Source organism: Cricetulus griseus, unplaced genomic scaffold, assembly GCF_003668045.3.
Source record: "Cricetulus griseus strain 17A/GY unplaced genomic scaffold, alternate assembly CriGri-PICRH-1.0 unplaced_scaffold_49, whole genome shotgun sequence".
Lineage (NCBI taxonomy): Eukaryota > Metazoa > Chordata > Mammalia > Rodentia > Cricetidae > Cricetulus > Cricetulus griseus.
The window spans coordinates 123,169-142,536 of NW_023277241.1; the positions used below are offsets into that span (position 1 = coordinate 123,169).

General features: G+C 39.8%; 1 protein-coding gene across 1 annotated transcript in view; it reads right to left on the minus strand.

Moving 5' to 3' along the window:
- Nucleotides 1–18,174, minus strand: part of LOC113838691 — a 41,581-nt gene extending 23,407 nt beyond the window's left edge. Inside the window, exon 1 of the mRNA XM_035453872.1 lies at nt 17,877–18,174. Coding sequence (XP_035309763.1) covers nt 17,877–18,174 — 298 coding nt within the window. The remainder of the gene's footprint in view (nt 1–17,876) is intronic.
- Between the last annotated feature and the right edge of the window lie 1,194 nt (nt 18,175–19,368).

Sequence of the window (19,368 nt, forward strand, 5' to 3'; positions counted from 1 at the left end):
CCGCACACATACATAAATACTTCTTGGGGATGGTTGCAGGGTTGAAGTAAAAAGTTCACCTCAGAATGTTGTGTGTGTATCTATCTCCAGGCGGCTGTTGGGTAAGTGATCTAGTTTTGCATGGGGTAGAATTACAGTTCTATGAATTTCAGATTCATCTGGCTGACTTGGTTTGTATATTTGAAAAAGGTTAAAAGGAGCCATTACTACACCTAGTAATGTTTTGTCTTATTGATTTTGTAGTAGCCTTCTCAGCCCTGTCTTATCAATCTCTATAAGAAGTTTGTGCGTTGGGCATAAAAGACAGTTTATGTGATTCCCAACTCAAAAGATTAGAAGTTGGAAATACATCATTATGCCTTGTTTTTTTTGTTTGTTTGTTGTTTTTTTTAACCAAAATTCTCACACAGTTTAGTTAAAAGTCACCTGAATTTTTAATTATGAGAATGAATTGACAGCTGGAATAGATTTATTCTTGTCTTTAGAATGGAGCATGCCTTGTAATGTGAAAAGCTACATTTAAATACTAAAGAAAAGAATTTTGTCATTGTTTCATATTAGGACAGCAGCTTTATTAAATGAGTATCACAATTATACAGTTTATAGTGAATTCTGGTACTACACGGTTTTTCTAATGTTACTTAAGATTTATTTTTATTTAGGTGTTTGCCTGTGTCTTTGAATGTGTTACTTGTGTGTCCATTGAGGTCAGAGGAATTTGTTGTATTTCCTCGATCTGGAGTTCCAGGTGGTTGTTAAATGTCCACTGTGGGTGCTGGGAACCTATCTCAGGTTTTCTGGAAGAACAAGAAGCATTCTTAATCACCAAGCCATCTCTCCAGCTGCTCTAGTGTTACTTCATGTGTCCATTAGCTTGACCTTCTCTATAGATGACTTTGAACTGTAGCCATGCATTTACACATTTTAAAACATGTAGAAGAATATTAAGTTTAGTATTCCCCCTAAACACCATAATAAAACTGCATTTTAAAGGGAGGAGTGAAGAAATGAATGAGTTCATTGTAGAAGGCTGGTACCAGTCCTGTACACTATTGACAAGCAGAAACACATGGAATATTTTAATAATTAATTTTATTTTATTAAGGTTTACATTAGGCCCTCTTCATGCAAGTATGTAATGTACTTTGGGTTCATCCCCTCCATCCCTCACTGCCCTCATATTTCTCAGACATCCACCTTTCCATTACTCTCCTTTGTCCCCAAATAGTTTTGCTTCTCCTTTCATACCATTCCACATACAGCATTTTATGTACCTAGTAAGTCCGAGACCCATAAGTGAGAGAAAACATGCAGTGTTTGCCCTTCTGAGACTGACTTAATTTGTTTCATAAGTTATCTCTCCTACCCATTTTCATTAGAGTGACACAATTGCATCTTCATGAAGAAATGAATTACATTGTATATAAGTCACATTTTCTGTTTCCTTTCCTCAGTTGATGGGCAGTGGTGCACTAAACATTGATGTACAAGCATTTCTGTGATTTTTTTTTTTTTTTAACTTTTGGACAAATACCCAGGAGTGGTATAGCTGAGTCATAAGGTTGATTTATTTTTAGCTTTTTCCATGGATCTCCATACCTACTAACACATTCTGGGATTAGTTTACAGAATCACCAGCATTGTATAAGGGTGTCCCTTTTGTCTGCATTTTCACCAGCATTTGTTTTACTTGTTTTCTTAATAAACTCCATTCTTAATGAAGTGAGATAAAAATCTCATAGTAGTTTTTAATTTGTGTTTCTTAGTGGTTAGTGATGTTAAATATTCTTTTATATATTTAAAATTTTTAATTTATTTCTATTTTGTTTGTGTTGAGACAAGATCTCTCTAGTGGAACTTGAAGTGTATTCCAGGCTGGCCTAGCTGTTACAGAAATCCACCTGCTTCTGAGGGACTTGATGTGTGTTCCAGGCTGGCCTTGATCTCAAGATCCACCTGCTTCTGCTCTCAAATACTGGGTTAAGGATGTGCTCTAACATTCTTGGTTTCATACAAAGTTGCCAGATTGTACTTCACCTTTGAGAACCGTTTGTCTAATTCATTAGACCAGTTTTTGATTAGATAGGTTAGTTTTTGGATCACTGGTGATCAGGTTTTTGAGTTCTTTGTTTATTCTAGATTTTTAACCCCCTGTCAGATTATAGTGCCAGAGATTTCTTCTGTTCTGTAAGCTGTCTCTTTATGCATTTATTTCCTTGACTGTGTATAAATTTTTTTTTCATTCATAGAAGCCCATTTATCACTGTTGGCATTATTTCTGAGTTTAGAAGTGTTTGCCAAGACTGGTATCTTAAAAGTTTCTTCTACTTTGTCCTTATTAGTTTTAGGGGTTTAGGTCTTTCATTAAGGTCTTGGATCTGCTTAGAATTGTTTTTTTGTATGTGGTGGGAGACACAAGTCTAGTTTTATTCTTCCATGTGTAGATAGTCTGGGTTAATAGCTGGGTCTCCTGTGCTGTCATTGATTTATGTCTCTGCCTTTGTACAAGTATTATGATGCTTTTTCTTCTTTTTGAGGCAGGGTCTTACTTTGTAGCTCTGACTGGCCTGGAACTCATTAAGTAGACCAGGCTGGCCTCGAACTCTCAGAGATCTACCTGCCTCTGTCTCCTGAGTGCTGGGATTAAAAGCTTGTGCCAGTGATGTTTTTATTGCTATCTCTCTGTAGTACCATATGAAATAAGGTATGGTAATAACCTCCAGCATAGTTCTTTTGCTCATGATTGCTTTACTAACAGGTCTTTGGTGTTTCTCTGTGAATTTTCAGCCACTCTCCATTTATAAAGAAGAATGATGTCTGAATTGCATCTAATTTGTAGATTGTTTTTGATAGTATAGCTATTTTCATAATAATTATTGTTTACTTTATGAGCATGGAATGATTTTCCATCTTAAAGTATCTTTTATTTCTTCATGTTTTAAAGTTTTCACTATAGAAGTTTTTACTTCCTTGGCTCTAATAAATCTTAATAAAAATCTGGAGTCAGATATCTGGATAAATGCTGAAAGGTCAGAGAAGTAAAGGAGCCAGCCACAAGAAAGACCTCTACAAATCCTCAGACTGAATGCTCTGAACACCTGTCTCCTCCTGCCTTAGATTCCTCTCTCTGACCAGCCCTATCACTCCTGTCTCCAACTCCCCAGTGTTGGGATTAAAGGCGTGACTCCCAAGTACTGGGATTAAAGGTGGGCACCACCACTGCCTGGCATCTATGGCTAACTAGTGTGGCTAGCTCTGCTAGATCTTCAGGCAAGATTTATTTGTTAGATCACAAACAAAATATCACCACTCTTGACTAACTTTATTATAAGACTTTTCTTTATTTTTGAGGTAATTATGAATGGGATTATTTTTCTGATTTCTTTCTCAGCACGTTCATTATTGGTGTCTAGGAAAACTACTCATTTTTGTATATGATTTTGTTATCCTGTCTCTTTGCTGAAAGTGTTTTTTTTCTATTAGTTTTAGTAGTTTTCTGGTGGTCTTTAGGGTCTCTTATGTATAGATTATATTATCTATTATACTCTCACTTCTTTGTTTCCCACTTGTATCTCTTTTATTTTCCTTTTACCATATTGCCTTACATGAAACTAAAGGCATAATATTGAGTAAGAGTGTAGATGGGACACCTTTGTCTAATTCCTTATTTTATAGGAAATGCTTTCAGTTCCCCCCATTAGTATAACGTTGGGTATAGGCTTGTTATATATGACTTTTATTATGTTGATATGTTCTTTGTATTCCTAGTTTCAACAGAACTTTATGAAGGGTATTTTGTTGAAAGCCTTTTCTGCATCTATTAAGATAAGCATATGATTTCTGTCCATGAACCAACTTTTATGATGCATTGCACAAACCAGTTTTTAAAATATGTTCTTGAATTCTGTTTGCAGAAATATTTCTCCTTTATGGTATATACCAACATTTGGTGGAGGTTTTGTGTTTTAAATGGAAGAGCAGAAGCAACCGAAAAAAAAGAGAGAAATAAAAACAAAAAGAAGGTTGGCATTTCCGAGAACCAGTTGAATATTATTATGGACTATAGTAAAGAAATGGAAATAAAGTGATTGCAATCAGCCATTTGGCACTAGGACTTGGTCTTAGTTGGGGTTGCTATTGCTGTGGTGAAACACCAAAACCCAGAGCAGCTTAGGAAGGAAAGGGTTTGTTTGGCCTTTCATATTCCCAGTCAGAGTCCATTGAGGGATGCCAAGGCAGGAAGGTACTCAGCCATGTGGGAACCTGGAGGCAGGAGCTGATTCAGAGGCCACAGAGGGGTGCTGCTTACTGCCTTGTTCTTCCTGACTTACATAGCCTCCTTCCTGATAGAAGCCTGGCCCACCAGTACAGAGGTGGTCCCACCCACAATGGACTGGACCCTCCCACATCAGTCACTAAGAAATGCCAACAAACTTGACTTATGGCAGTGTTTTCTCAATTGAAGTTCTGTCCTCTTGGATGACTCTAGCTTGTGTCAGCTTGATATAAAACAAAACAAAACAAAACAAAACACCCAGCCAGCGCAGCATGGACTTACAGAAGAATTTTGCCAATGAAGAATGAGGTGGTATGGTGTGCTCTTTCATTTGAAAGACATCTAAGTGTCATTTGTTAGGCAGTTTTTTGAGAAGAATCTTTGGAAGACCACAAATTTGTTCTGCAGACTTAGGATTCTTTAGAGCATAAAGCTGTTAGTAAGGTTTCTAATGGAGGATGTAATGTCCTCTCCAGTCTATTTTCTAACACCATGCTAGTTTGAACCTCTAAATACTTATCTGTCATTTAATAGTATTTTGCCTCCCTGGTTTTACAGATGCATTTAGGATTTATCTAGCCAGAAGAAGTCTTCAGCTTTGGTGTCATTTGGAGCAGAAATGTAGGACTATTCATTACTATGAATAGGTTTATTTAAAGGTTTCCAAGTAACTGTAAGATGCAGCTGGCCTGACTGACAGTGCAACCTGCTGTTCTAGGGTTATTTTGGTATGGCACCATGTAATAGCATCAGATTTAAGGAAAAGTATGTATAGATAACACTGTGTGTCTTTACGTACCTATGTCTGAATATCTCAGTTTCACCGCTGCAGTTGGTTTTTGGTGTCCTTGGGTTCCACATGTGGATTTGTTTAACTGCTGACCACAAATACTTATAAACACTTGTGTCTGTACTGAATACATGTAAGCCTGTTTTGCATCTGTTCTCCACACATGCTAATAACTATTTAAAGAACAGTTATATTCAGTATTGTAAGTAATTTACAGAGGATCTGTAGAGTGCTTCACAACAATATTGCAATTTGTTGTTTAAAAACTACTATGTAAAAGAAGGTCAACTTAAAATAGTTAAGTTTTGCTTGAAGCCAGTAAAGCAGCAAAGGCAGTAAGGATCAAAATGCTTACTGAACTGAAAGTGCTATTGAGCTTGCTACTATGAACATGGCACTAATATCTATTTTTCTTGTGTTCAATATAAAATGTGCTCCAAGAGCTACAACCAGCTGTTTGAACCATCCCTAGGCAGAGGAGCTAGAAACCCATAACCAAAGCCAACTAGATATGCCAAGGGTGACAGGAAAAGTGTAAATCACAGTACCATTCTTCTGCCTGTATCAGGCTGAGGAGTTCAGCATATCTTTTAGCATCCTCAACTCAGGCTAAACTGGAATTTGTGAAAGAATTTTAGGGATACCCAAGAAGTAGGGTGGAGGTTTTAATAAAAATATTTTATAACGCCGGGCGTCGGTGGCGCACACCTTTAATCCCAGGACTCGGGAGGCAGAGGCAGGCGGATCTCTGTGAGTTCGAGGCCAGCCTGGTCTCCAGAGCGAGTGCCAGGATAGGCTCCAAAGCTATACAGAGAAACCCTGTCTCGAAAAAACTATATATATATGCATGAGGATTAAGAAAAAGATGCACACAGAAAGTAAAGACATCCCCCAGAGCATGCTTTTTAAAGAATAGTCAGACTTCACTGTCTTTACAATAGTTATATATAGGACTTTGGTTGGTTTTGAGATTATGATCTTCAAATAATGGCTAAGGAATCTAAGTGATTCCTTATGTGTTTGTTGAGGGTACTTAGCAGGACTAGGTCAAGCTGTAGATGCAGCTATGATACAGGAACTTAGGATGTCTTCACTAGAAATAAAGGTCAGTAGTCCCTTTTGAACTTCCCATACAAATGAGGCTCTACTCAGGATCATATACCTTGAAGCCATAAGTCTGGGTCATTACTATTTTAATGTTAAATTAAATGCTAATTTATTATATGTTAAAATACCTATATGCAGCGAGGCATTGGTGGCGCACGCCTTTAATCCCAGCATTGGGGAAGTAGAGGCAGGTGGATCTCTGTGAGTTCAAAGCCAGGCTGGTCTACAGAGCAAGCTCTAGGACAGGCTCCAAAGCAATACAGAGAAACCCTGTCTCAAAAAACCAAAAACCAACCAACCAAACAATAACAACAAAATCCTATATACAAAAGAGTGTTACTCCCAGGTCAGCAGCCTTCTTGGCAGATGTGAATTGTGCTATAATTCTTGATACTCAGGGGGCAAGAGGTTCAGATCAGACTCCTGTGAGGCACTTCTGTAACTTCCAATGTCCCCATAATTCCCCACATCCTTTTGTTGTGCCTTGGATAGAACTGGGTAGGGTGAGAGTAAAAGCACCTCTATGACTCCTGAGTGGGGAGCTAGCTGGCTTTGGAGTTGGACATAGAAATACCCCTCTTATTCAATTAAAGTCACAGTGTGATGTACACTGTAGTGAGCAAGCTTCAAGAACTTTCCCAGGTACCTACAGGGAGTGGAATCCACCTGGCAGACTGTGCAACCACAGTATGTTCCGTTACATAGAAGCTGAAACCAGGGTTTTCTCTTGAGAAAACTTTTTTTTCAGAGACTGGGGTTTTGAGGTGTGTATAAATACGCTGTGTATTAAGTGTTTGCTGTCCAGGGAGGGGGGCAATGGGTGTAAAGATAAGTTCTACCAGTCTTTCTCAGGTTGTTAGGTATTCTCTAACATTTCCATTAGGAGTGAGTCTGACTAGGTCCACAGTTGCAGAAAGTTCAGAAAACAAACTATCTTCCCTTCTCAGCTCCCTAAATCTCTTGTATCTGTTGCTGTAATTCTCTTCCTTTGGAGAAAAGTGGCAGGCCATGACAAACACTGAGTAGTTGGTCTGACAAATCACAATTGGGCAGATTCTTGCCCTTACAAGTTTCCCTGTTAGAACTCTCTGTAGCTTTGATAAGCAAAACCAGTCATTTCAGGCGTTGGCTAGCTGCACACCAGAGGCAGCTTTTAAAATACAAAAACCTTGAACACTTCTGTTCACCTTCATCAGAATGTTGACATACTATGCATTAGCTTTGACTTTGTAATGGAACATTTCTTTTTAAAACAATTCAGCTGGTTTTGGTGTGAAAATGAATTGTTTAAAGAGCCTTCTAAAAACATTGCCTCTGGGCTAAGTGATTGATGGTCCATGGTTGTGCTACTATTGCAAAAGATGGTTTTGTTGCTTTACAGACTGTTACCTAGGGGTTGTGATTATTTTGTTCCTCAATCATTACTTAGAATCTTTGTCCCCTCCTTGGGATGACAGACGCAAGTTCCATGCTTAGGAGAGAGGTACTAGCATCCTGAGATGTGGGGCTCCACAGCTGGCTCCTGGCACCCAGGGAAATACAGCTGGGTTACACTGAAGATAATTGTTAGCTACAGTTACATCCATCACAGCTTGCAGCGTGTTTGGTGGGTGGTGAAATGCAAGTCACTTCTGTTTTACATTCTTCCGATACAGACCTTTCTGAAGGATGAATAGGACATTATCTATTTGGTAGTTCAGATGCTTGCAGACATTTGCACAACCGAATGCTGAAGACATGCTTTAAGCAAGTGTTTTACTGTATATGGGCGCTTCTATTCTTGACAGACAGAAAGGGATAAATTGTTAAAGATGTGTTGCAAACTCCTACAGACTTATTTGTGGGTTTGTTTGTTTGTTTGTTTGTTTGTTTGTTTGTTTGTTTGAGAAAGGGGTCTGTCTGTATAACCCAGGCTGTCATGAACTCCTGTCTGCCTTCCCATTTAAAAAAATATTTTTTTTATTTATTCCTTGCGAATTTCTTAAAATGCATTTTGAGGGTGCAGTGGTAGCACATACCTTTAATCCCAGTGCTTGGGAGGCAGAGGCAGGTGAATCTCTTGAGTTTGAGGCCAGCCTTGTCTACAGAGTGAGTTCCAGGACAGCTGGGGGTACATGGAGAAATCCTATCTCGAAACCCCCCTCCCCTCAAAAATGCTCACATTCACCTTCTTCCATCTCCTACTAGATCCACTGTCCTATTCACTCAACCTCATGTTCTCCCTCCACCCCCGTTTCTCAACCCATTTAGTCTAGTTTGTGCAACCAAATACTCTCAAGTGGGGGCATTACCTGGAGCATCAATCTGTCAGGGTTACATACTTAAAGAAGACTGACTCTCTTTCTCCCAGCAGATGTCAAATGCTAATAGTTTCTCATCTATGATGGAAGTTCACGCCCACCTTCTACTCTCCATTCTGGAATTTTGTCTGACGTGAAGTTGAACATGCCTTATTCTGTGGCTGTCACAGACAGCGGGAATTCCTATTGTTCCCAATATGCTGTTGCCTTGCTTGTACTACAGTCTTTCTGCCTCCTCTTCTGCAAAGATGCCTGAGTCTTGGAAGGAGGGAGTGTCCCTTTTAGGTCTGAGTGCCTGGCAGGCTCATCCTCTCTGTACATTGACCAGTTGTGGGTCTCTCTGTTAATCACCACTTACTGCCAAAAGAAGCTTCTCTGATGGGAGTTGAGAGATACACTAAATTATTGATATAACAGTAATTACTAAGAAGATGGTTTAACAGTAATTACTAAGAAAATGGTTTAACACTAGGTTCACTTAGCAGAATAAGAGTAGAAGATTCTTCCCTAGGGCCTATGACCTCTTTAGCTACAGGTTGGTTCTGAAATTGATACCAGGTTTGGGTTTCATCTTGCAGGATGAGCCTTAAATCCAATCAGAAACTCCCATAACATTTGTACTACTATTGTACCAGTAGACCTATCTTACCAGGCCAGTCGTCATTGTAGCTCAGAGATTTGACAGCTGGGTAAGATCAATGATGACCTTTTCCTCCAGTAGTGTGCTTGCTACGTTGCAGCACTCTAAAAGCTAGCCAGTTGTAGTGAAGCTACAAGGTCAACACCATTTTAGTTTCTCCATGTTCTATACTCAGAGGTCTTAGTCAAGTTTTGGAGAGTAACTAATAGCGAGGGCAGTAGCCTGTAGTTCTTGGGAGTCTAGAGGACACCACTGGCCAACAACTCAAGAACCTTTCCTGGTACTTGACTTTTTATTTGTTAACATGTGGTGTCTAGTTGGGATATTGCTGCCTGTTATAGGGTGACTCCATTTAAACTCATAATGTATATATTTTAGGAGGCTTCTACAGTAGGTTTCCATGTTCCCTGTGATTTCATTCCCTACCATTGTTTCCTGTTTTATTATCCCCCCCCACCTTTCCCTGGTATCAATACATTCTATAGTCCCTCATTTGAAAGAGTTTCTCATCATCCCCTATAGCCTCTTACTAATTCCCTAACTATGTATTCCCAACAAAACATACATATTTAGGATTCAAAGCTAACATCCTCCACACGAGAGAATATATTGAATGATTATCTTTCTGTGTCTGGGTACCTGTACTCAGAATGATTGTTTCTAGTTCCATCCATTTACCTGCAAATTTCATAATTTCATTTCCTTAACAGTTTAGTCATATCCCATTGTGCACATGTACTACATTTTTTATTATCTGTTCATCAGTTAATGAACATCTTAGGCTGACTGTGCACCCTAGCTACTCTTAATAGAGCAACAATGAACAGGGATGAACAAGCATTCCAATGAAAGCTACAGCTGACCATAAGCTTGTGTGTATTTCTAGCTTACTGAGGAACTTTCATACCATTTTTCCATAGTGGCTGCAGCAGTTTACACCCTAACTAAATAAGTGTCCCCTTTCCCTGATCAGTGTCTGTCTGCTGCCATTTGTTTTTTGATCTTGGCCATTCTTGGTGGAGTAAGAAGAAATCTCAGTGTAGTTTTGATTTGCATTTCCTTGTTGGTTAAGGATGGTGAACGTGAACAAAGAAACATACTTCTCAGCCATTTGTATTTCACCTTTTATGCAATACAGTTTCACTCCCAGTGTGGATCCAGGATCTCATTATGTATCCTGAATTACCTTGGAGTACACACAGATCTCCATAACTCTACCCCCAAATGCTGGGACTAGAGGCTTGTGTCACCATGCCCATACTATGCCCCAGTTTTAAATTAGGTTAACTTTCTTGATGTTTAGGATCTATTTATTTATTTATTTATTTATAGTTCTTGTATATTCTGGATACTAACCCTTTGCTAGAATGTAGCAAGTGAAGATTTTTCCTACTCTACCTTTGCACTTGATTGATGGTGACTACTGTACAGAAGCTTTTTAGTTTTATATGGTCTCAGTTGTTAACTATTGGTCTTAAATAGTTAAAAAGGCCTTTCCTACGATGGTCCTGTTCAGAAGCCCTTTCCTGTGTCGATAAGTTGAAGTGTATTTTGTACTTTCTCTTCTATTGAGTTTAGGGAATAAGGTTTTATGTTGAGGCCCTGACCCATTTGCATTTGAGTTTTGTTCAGGTTGAACGATAGGAATCTGGTTTCATGTTTTTCTGCATGTTGTCATCCAGTTTGACCAGCACCATTTGTTGAAGATAACGTATTTTCTCCAGTGTATTTTTGGCATTTTTGTCAAAAACCAGGTCACCATAAGTATGTAGACTTAAACCTGGGTCCTCAATTCCATTACATTGATCAGTGTATCTTTGTTTTTTTGTCTTTTTTTTTTTCTTGCTGTAGCTCTTAAAATGAGGGATTTTGATAATTCACCAGTGTTTTTATTGTTCAGGATTATTTTGACTATTTTGGAATTTTTAGTAAAATTTTATAAATAATATTTTATAAAATTTAGATTTTTTTCATTTTCTGTGAAGAATTGCATTGGAAGTTTTAAGGGATTTACATTGAATCTGTAAACCGTTTTTGTTCATGTGGCCATGTTCACAGTACTAATCTTGCCAATCCATGTGCTTAGGACTGACCTCCCCCTTTCGGCAGGGTGGCCTTCTCTCCCTGAATGCTGAAATAAATCATTGACTGCCTTCCCTGGCCTTAACTTAAAATTTGTTGTTGTCCTGGGGATGGAAACCAGAGCCTTGTGCTTACTGGGCAAGTGTTTTACCACTGAGCCAAGTCCCTAACCCTTAAGAAATTTAACAGTAATTTCAGAATTAGTTTAGTTTATGGTTACTGAGTAGAGTAAGAAATCTTTTTTTTTTTTTTTTTTTTTTTTTTTTTTTTGCCTCCCAAGGAAAGATTTCACTCCAGATTTAGTATCTTGTACCTTAATTACAAAATTTCAAGATTTTAAATTTAAGAATTTTAATTTAGTACTGCTATTTTAGTTAACTTTATCTGATTTTCATAATAGTTTTAATTTTATTTATCTGTTTTTGAGACAAGAGTTTTGTTCTGTTACTTTGGCTAGATTAGAACTCACTATGTAGTCTGAGCTTATCTGGGACTCGGAGTCCAACTCCCCCAGTAGCCCAGGTTCTGCGGATATAGACATGTCCCACTGTTAACTTCTGAGGTCTGGGTTAAGAAAGAAACTAAGCTTCTCTTTGTGTTCCATCCCTTCCATTCACTGCATTCCTTGTTGGTTTGTAAGATAATCTTATATACAGTCTTGATTTCTTCATGGCTATGTGCTGACTTTTTAATGTGTAGAATTTGAAAACCGTTGGTAAAGAGTTTGCATATTATTTTATAACATTACAGTTTATCTTCTGTCTTCTAGAAGCCCAGGTTGATTTTGTTGAGCGGATACATCATTGTTTCTTTATCTCTTCATCTTGTTCATGCTGTGGGGTGTTTTGAAGAAAGCCTAATAAAGCTGGTACAATTGGTTATCCATATTGTGGATAGATTCAACCAATTGTTCATCAGAAATACTTGTAAAATATTGCATCCTTACTGACATTCCCTGATTGGTACAGTGTGTTGACTGTGTGCTGTTTTAAGTGCTTCAGGAGATCTAGACCTGTTTTCCATGTACAGGAAGTTGAGCGTAACTTTATGTACAACTATACCATTTTTGCAACACTATATCATTTAAAAGAATGTGACCACCTGTTGATTTTGCTATCTATTCAGAAAGAACTCTGTAATACTCAACACAGAGGGACAGATTTCAGGGGTTGAAGAGTGTTCTGGAACATTGTTGCTTCTGACAGGTCATCTGTCTTGGTCACCTTTGTGTGTTTTTCAAGCACTTATGGAAGAATATGTCTTGACATCTCTGGTCATGAATCTGTGGGCAGCCTCTGTCCTGGAGGTGGAAGAATTGGGTAAAGGAGATGTAGAGGAGCTGTATCAGCCTTATAGGTGGATATGATGAGTCAAGGAGGACAGAAAGGCAAGCTAGCGCGCGCGCGCACACACACACACACACACACACACACACAGTGCACACCTAGCAAGGCACTGGGAGGTAGGAAATAGCCAGCAGTGGGTGGGTGCTTTGGTTCTTGGTGAGGCATATTGACCAAGAATGACTTAAGCTTGACGAGTGAGGCAGTTTCTAGAGCTAGTGGCATGGTTACTTGGGGGAGAGGCAATTTGGAGCCTCTGACATGAAGCCAAGAGACTAAGAAAATCTTGTCTTACCACACCAATATTCTCAGATGAACAATTTTGAGGAGTGTAAAATGAATTTTTGGAGGAGATTCTATATTTGGAATAATACAGCATTGTGATGATATAAAAAGACAGGATAGAGGGGACTGCAGAAATGAGAGGGTTGTGTGAGATGAAAATGAGAAGAGATTCTGTAGATGAATGACCTTGGGAGGCAGCAGCTGTCTTTGGTTTGTTCAGGGATGTAGGTAGCTTGATGCAGCCTTATCCTTGGTTACTCCCATCTCTGACTTCCTCACTCTGATGTGCTCTGCCTCTAACTGCTCTGCACTTAGACTGAAATGATGACCATCAAGGCATTGATTGTTTTCCCTTCACTGGGTGTCTGGCTTTGGTTTCAGCATGGGTTGGAACATGGTATTAAAGCTATATCCACTAGAGAAGGACATGAGATTGACTACATATATTCTTTAGTATTCTACTTCTGAAATTAGTTTTAGTAAATATATTTCTGTAGTGATGTTTATGATTTATTAAAGCTTGCCTTAGGATTCAGAAAGCAAAGTCAGCCACAAGCCATAGAAGCCAGGCACATACTTTTAATCCTAGGACTCAGGATTGAGAGGTAGAAGAATCTCTCTGAGTTCAAGGCCACCCAGGGATACATGAGATTGAATCAGTTTAAAAGAGTAACAGATCACATGCCTTTAATTGCAGAGAGGGATATAAAAGATAGAAGCAGAGTCTTCGGTATTAAGTAGGAGGCATTTATTTTCCAGCCACATTGAGGATTCTCCAGCCTCTCTGAGGAGAGGCAGCAGGATCAGCCCATTCAGGTAACTGATAGAGCTAGCGGTCCACTGCTTTGCTTTTCTGATCTTCAGCTTGAAGTTTGAACCCCATATCAGTCTCTGGGTCTTTTATTTTTCTGCCTTGATAAGCTTAGCTGGCAGAAGTAGATCACTAGGAGCGGGCTTTGAGGTGTATATTTTATTTGGTGGTTCTCCTTCTTTCCCTAGTTTTCGGTCTCCTGTCAGTGCTTGTAACCAAAGGCCTTAGAATCTCACTGCCACAGCCCTAGCATGATGGACTGTAGTCCATTAACCAGGAGCCAGAATCAATTTTTCTTTCCTCCTGTAATTTGTTGTCAGGTACTCTCTTCCAGTGAAACAGACAGTATCACAGGACATCCAGGAGTGACTAAGGATGATCCCTGCAGAGCACACCTGGGTTATTTTCTATCTTTTTTTTTTTTTTTTTTTTTTTTTTTTTTTTTTTTTTTTTGGCATGAGCAGTCATTTTTACTAGATTGCACATTCAAAAACTGCTAGTGAGCACATCCATATCACTTACCAGATTGGCAATCAACAGGAATTTACCTCATGCCAGAAATACAATGACATGGTTTGTGTCCCTTCTGGCTTCCACATCTCCATTCCTTAAAACATGTCTTCCAGGAGTATAAGCACAGACCCCACCCTCACTTTTTTTTTTTTTTTTTTTTTTTTTTTTTTTTGCAATGGCTTCCCCATGCCTTTTTCTTATCCTGTGAGAGGAGGATCTGATGATAATAGACTTGGCTGGATACAGCCATGAGGCTCGAGAAAGAGTTCTCATCTTCAGTGATAGGCCATTAGGTTGCTACAGTGTGAGGGCATATCCTTACTTCAGTGTGAGGCTTCTTTCTCTGCAAGGACCAACTTCCACACTTGGAGAGGACAGAGGTGTCCAAGAGGTACTAACTGCCCTGTGTGTTTTCCAGGCTCCTTCCTGCAGTGGCAGGACACTGTATCCTTGTTGGCTCTGCCTGACAGGCTTCAAGCTTCTCCCAGGCAGTTGGACGCATGTGAACTCACTCATGAAGACTTTTTTCTAGTCCCCCACAGCCAGACATTGCGAAGACAATGAGCAACCTTGGAACACTCTGCCCTAAATGGGATGTCTCCATCAATTCCCTCCTCTCAGGGCCCAAGGACTCTTCATTTGACCCAAGCAGAATAGGGAAATAAGTTTCTGCTCTCCTCTTGTCCACAGTGTGAAGAGTCCATTGCAGCAGTTGAGGTGAATGGCAGGGTTGTTGTGGAGTTTCTTTAGTGCACACCATTATTCTTAGAGGAAATGGGTGGGGCAGCAGGTGGCCTTTCCCTTCCAAGTGTATCCATCTTCTGGTGCATTTAATGTAGCTAAAGACAATCAGAGCTAATTAGGACACCATCTTCCAATGTATCCTGAAAATTGAATCTGGAGGAATGGGTCAGTGGTTACGATTATGTACTGCTCTTAAAGTGGATCATAGTTGAGGTCCCATGTCAGGTCTCTCACTGAGGTCTCTACCTCAATTCCAAGGAAGCTGATTCCCTCTTCTAGAATTTGAAGGCACCTGTAATCTCTATATTAGCAGATGGAGATGGGCAGATATTAAGAGCTTGCTGACCAGAAAGCATAGTTGGAACAGTGGGTTTCTAGTTCAATGAGAAGTCTATCTGCGTTCCAATCTCATGGTATTTGTGGACTCAGGTCTCCACCAAGGCGCCACTGCGCTGTCCATCCATCTCATGAGGCCAGTTTAAATTCTTGTACCCTCAGGTCTCCACTTCTCAGGCCTGGAATCATAGGAACATTCGAACACGCTGGCATCGTGCACCCTCTCGTCCTGCTACCCCAAGAGAGACTTCTCTTCCTAGTCAGCCACTCTATGTATACCTGGGGTATTGCTTTTGAGTGAACCTGAAGTACAAATGATCTCAGCTCCTAGGAGGAAAGGTATAGTCTTCCTCACGTGTAGTGAGTTCTTTAGATCTTTCTTTCATGTATTGTTTTTCAGATGCAGGTAATCAAGATGCTTGTACAAGAGGAAAATTTGGCATTATGTACTGCATATATAATGTGTGCCCAGCATTTTGTAGCAAACCAGGGAAACAAGGAATGTTATGGAAAAGTTTAAGTTCTTATTTTAAGTGTATAAAGCCATTGGGACGAGATTAGTAAATAGTGCTTCTCTGTCGATTAGTAAATAGTGCTTCTCTGTTCTATTCTGTAGAATAGAACCTGTAGGACATATGTATTAAAAGAGGATGTATTCCATTGACTTATATGATTGTATTATAGTTCAACAGTGGCTATCTTTAAAATAGCATTCCATTATTCTAACAACCAGCTGTTTCCAGGTATTGGGGAGCATGGTGTGACTAATGAATTCTATAACAATGAGCCCACTCCCACACTTCTTTGGTTATGTAGTGAGTTCCTTGATCAGAAGCAGTGCTGTGTGGAGTATCCTAACAGTGGATAAGACAGTGTACAAGTCCATGGATAGTAGTTTTGGCAGAAGTTTTATATGCATAACCAGAAAAAGTATCCATTCCAGTAGGGACAAAGCCTTGCATTTTCCACAGTGTAAGTGATCCAGTGCATCAACCTGCCTCCAGCTCTTGGCTGGTCACTCTGTGGAATGATGTTATAGAGGGCTCAGTGTCAGCTTCTGCTGCTGGGAGATACGGCACTCAGCAGCAGCTATAGTGGGTCAGTCTTGGTAAGTGGAAACCCATGCTACTGAGCCCATGCATATAGCCCTTAACTCTATCACCATGGCCAGTTTGTCTTGGGCGCGTGGTAATGTCAGGGGATAGCCAGGAAAAGAGGCTATTATCCACAAATGGAGTGTTCTATTTATTCAATTATTGAACTACTCTGCTAAAGTTACCTTTTGATGAGAATTTACAGGAAGCATAACTGTCTTCATGTTCTTTGCCCACTTGGACCTCTCCACATATCACTTCCCAAATAACTTTCTCATTAATTTTCCAGTTATTCTTCCAAGTTCCTGACTATTTGGTCAAATCATTGGTTTTAGCCCATCATTCAGTATATAGTTGCATATTTAGACACTTTTCTTTCAAAGCAAAATATATAAAACCTTGTACATTGCCTGTAATTCTGTCTAGTATGAAGACTTTTCTTCACCCAGTGTCCTGAGAGTTGCCCCCACAGGGGACTACTAATGCTTTGTCTGTCCACTCCTGGGTGGTACGGCCCAAGTCCGTTTTCCCTCAGTCAGCAACAGATCATCATGGGGCACAACCTTATGAGGATATAGGTGCATGCTTGGGGACAGAAGGCATTGTAACAGGAGTAGGAGCCATAAACATTTGGGCAGCTTCTTCATGTACTTCCTTGTGCCCTCAGGACCTGCTTGGGCCCATTTCATGTATATCACTTCCATTTGATGATGGCTTATTATTTTGTGTGCCCAATTTTATGACTCAGTGACTCAGATAACATCAAGTTAATGATGGACAGCAGATCTCACATGGTATTTCAGTGGCCCATTGTCAAACATTCTGTTTCCACTAAAGCCCATAGCAGGTCAAGAGCTCTTTCTAAGAGGGAGAATAGTTGCTTGCAAATGACAATAGGACCTTGCTCCACAGTTCTAAATGCACTGATGGGCTGTGATTCCCTGATGGGCTGCCAGAGACTCCAAACAAAACCACTGTCTGTTACTGACACCTCATGTACTTTTGGGCCTGTTAGGTCATATTGCCCACAGAAACTTAGGGTTTTTTTGTTTTTGTTTTTGTTTTTATTTTTGTCATCTGGTATATGGATCAGAGTAACTCTCAAGTATGCAATCTGCTACTTCAAAAATCCATATAGGCCCACCAAACACTACTACTTTTTGGTGGTAGGAAAAGCTGGGTGTAACAGTTTATTCCTTGCCTTAGGAGGAATATCTTTTTATGCCCTGTGGGCTCCACCAGATTCTTAGAAATTTCACTGAGGTAGAAGGCCATGTAAGACAGTTCATGACAAGCATATTTGCTTTTATTCCCCCAGAGCCAATTCCCTCTAAGCTAATTGTTAAATCATTCTAACTGAGATTTTATCATGTTGATATCTGGCTCATTCCACATCATCTTCAGCCAAGCTATGAGCACTTACAGTTCCCTGACTAATGGTTGGAAGCTTGGTCAGAAGCATTTGGAACACTGGTGGTAGAAGAGTCTGCTGCAACACTTGTAGCAGCTGCTGAGGCTGTCCACACACAGCAATTGCTTTTGTTAGGTGATTTACACCTTTCTATCTCTTCAAAGAAGAATTTCTGAACAGCTTCAGCATCTTTTAAGGCACGTAACTTGGAAAGCCCAGCTCTCCTTAGCAAGCTTCTGTTTCTTTCTTCATTCTCAAAACCTGTTATTAAAGTTAGGGTCACTTTGCCGTTTGCAGTCCAAGTAGATGCAGTACCCAATGAAGAGGGCGTGAAACATGTCTGAGGTGACTGTTCCTGCCAACCGTCTTTGCTGGGCTTGAGTGTGTGCTGGGCCATGGCAGCCTGCCAAGCAGTGGTTGGCTCCAACTGATCAGCTTCCATTCCAATAGTAAATTTTTTTAACAAATCCCCATATTGGTCCCCATTTTAGTATTGTAACACTTTTTTCTCAAGAGTACCTGGGCTTTCCATGAACCAAGACTAACCATAACAGTACCTTCTGGAACTTCTATGTGAACAGGTCTAATAACTAATAACTAGGTTATTAATATTAAGGATATTTATAATGAACTTGAAATCACATTGTCCTAAGAAAAGCTAGTGCTGTGAAACTGTTTTTGCTACACACTTTTGTGGTTCAGTTTAGTCATCCTGTATTAGGAGCACTTACTGTGACCTAAAGTGGCCATGTTGTATTATTGTTTCTTAGTAATAAGGGATAGATTTGATTCCCATATTATTTTAAATGCTTGGCGTATGGTATTTAGCTTTGGTTCTCTTGCTTTATTCCATTAAGTGTTTATACAGAACATTTCTTGTTATTATTCTTTTATTTGAAAATGACTGATAATATTGACATTGGGGTCAGTGTGGGCAGGCTGGCTATCCCTACAAAGCAGATTGCAAACTGTTTTTAAATCTTTTGTCAGAGTTAAAAAAATAATGAGTTCTTCAGTTTGGAACCTTAATACAAGTCAGATGCTAGTAGTGTGAGGAGCTAGAAAGATGAGAAGCTAGTTGAGTTGGGGCAAACAGTTATGCTTCCTGTGTGAGCATGGATCTAGTATGTTGTCTTAGTTGCCATTCTATTGCTGTAGCAGACACCATGGCCAAGGCAATTTAGAGAAAAATTTATTTGGGTTCCAGTTCCAAGAGGCAGCAGGAACAGGAAAGCTCAGGCCTCACATCTTGAACCCCAAAACAGAAAACACAGAGAAAACTGGGAGTGGAGAAAGACTTTAAGCTCTCAAAGCCCACCCCCAGTGACATACTTCTTTCAGCAAGGCCACACCTCCTGTGGTGGTTTGAATGAAAATGGCCCCCATAGGCTCATAGAGTATGGCACTATTAGAGGTGTGGCCTTGTTGGAGGAAGTGTGTCACTGGGGGTGGGTTTTGAAGTTTCAGAAGCTCAAGCCAGGCCTACTGGTCCATTCTTTCTTCCTGCTGCATATTGATCCAGATGAAGAACTCTTGGCTACCTCTCCAGCACTATATCTGCCTGAGTGCCTCCATGCTTCCTGCCTTGATGATAATGAACTAAATCCCTGAACTGTATGCCAGCCCCAGTGAAATG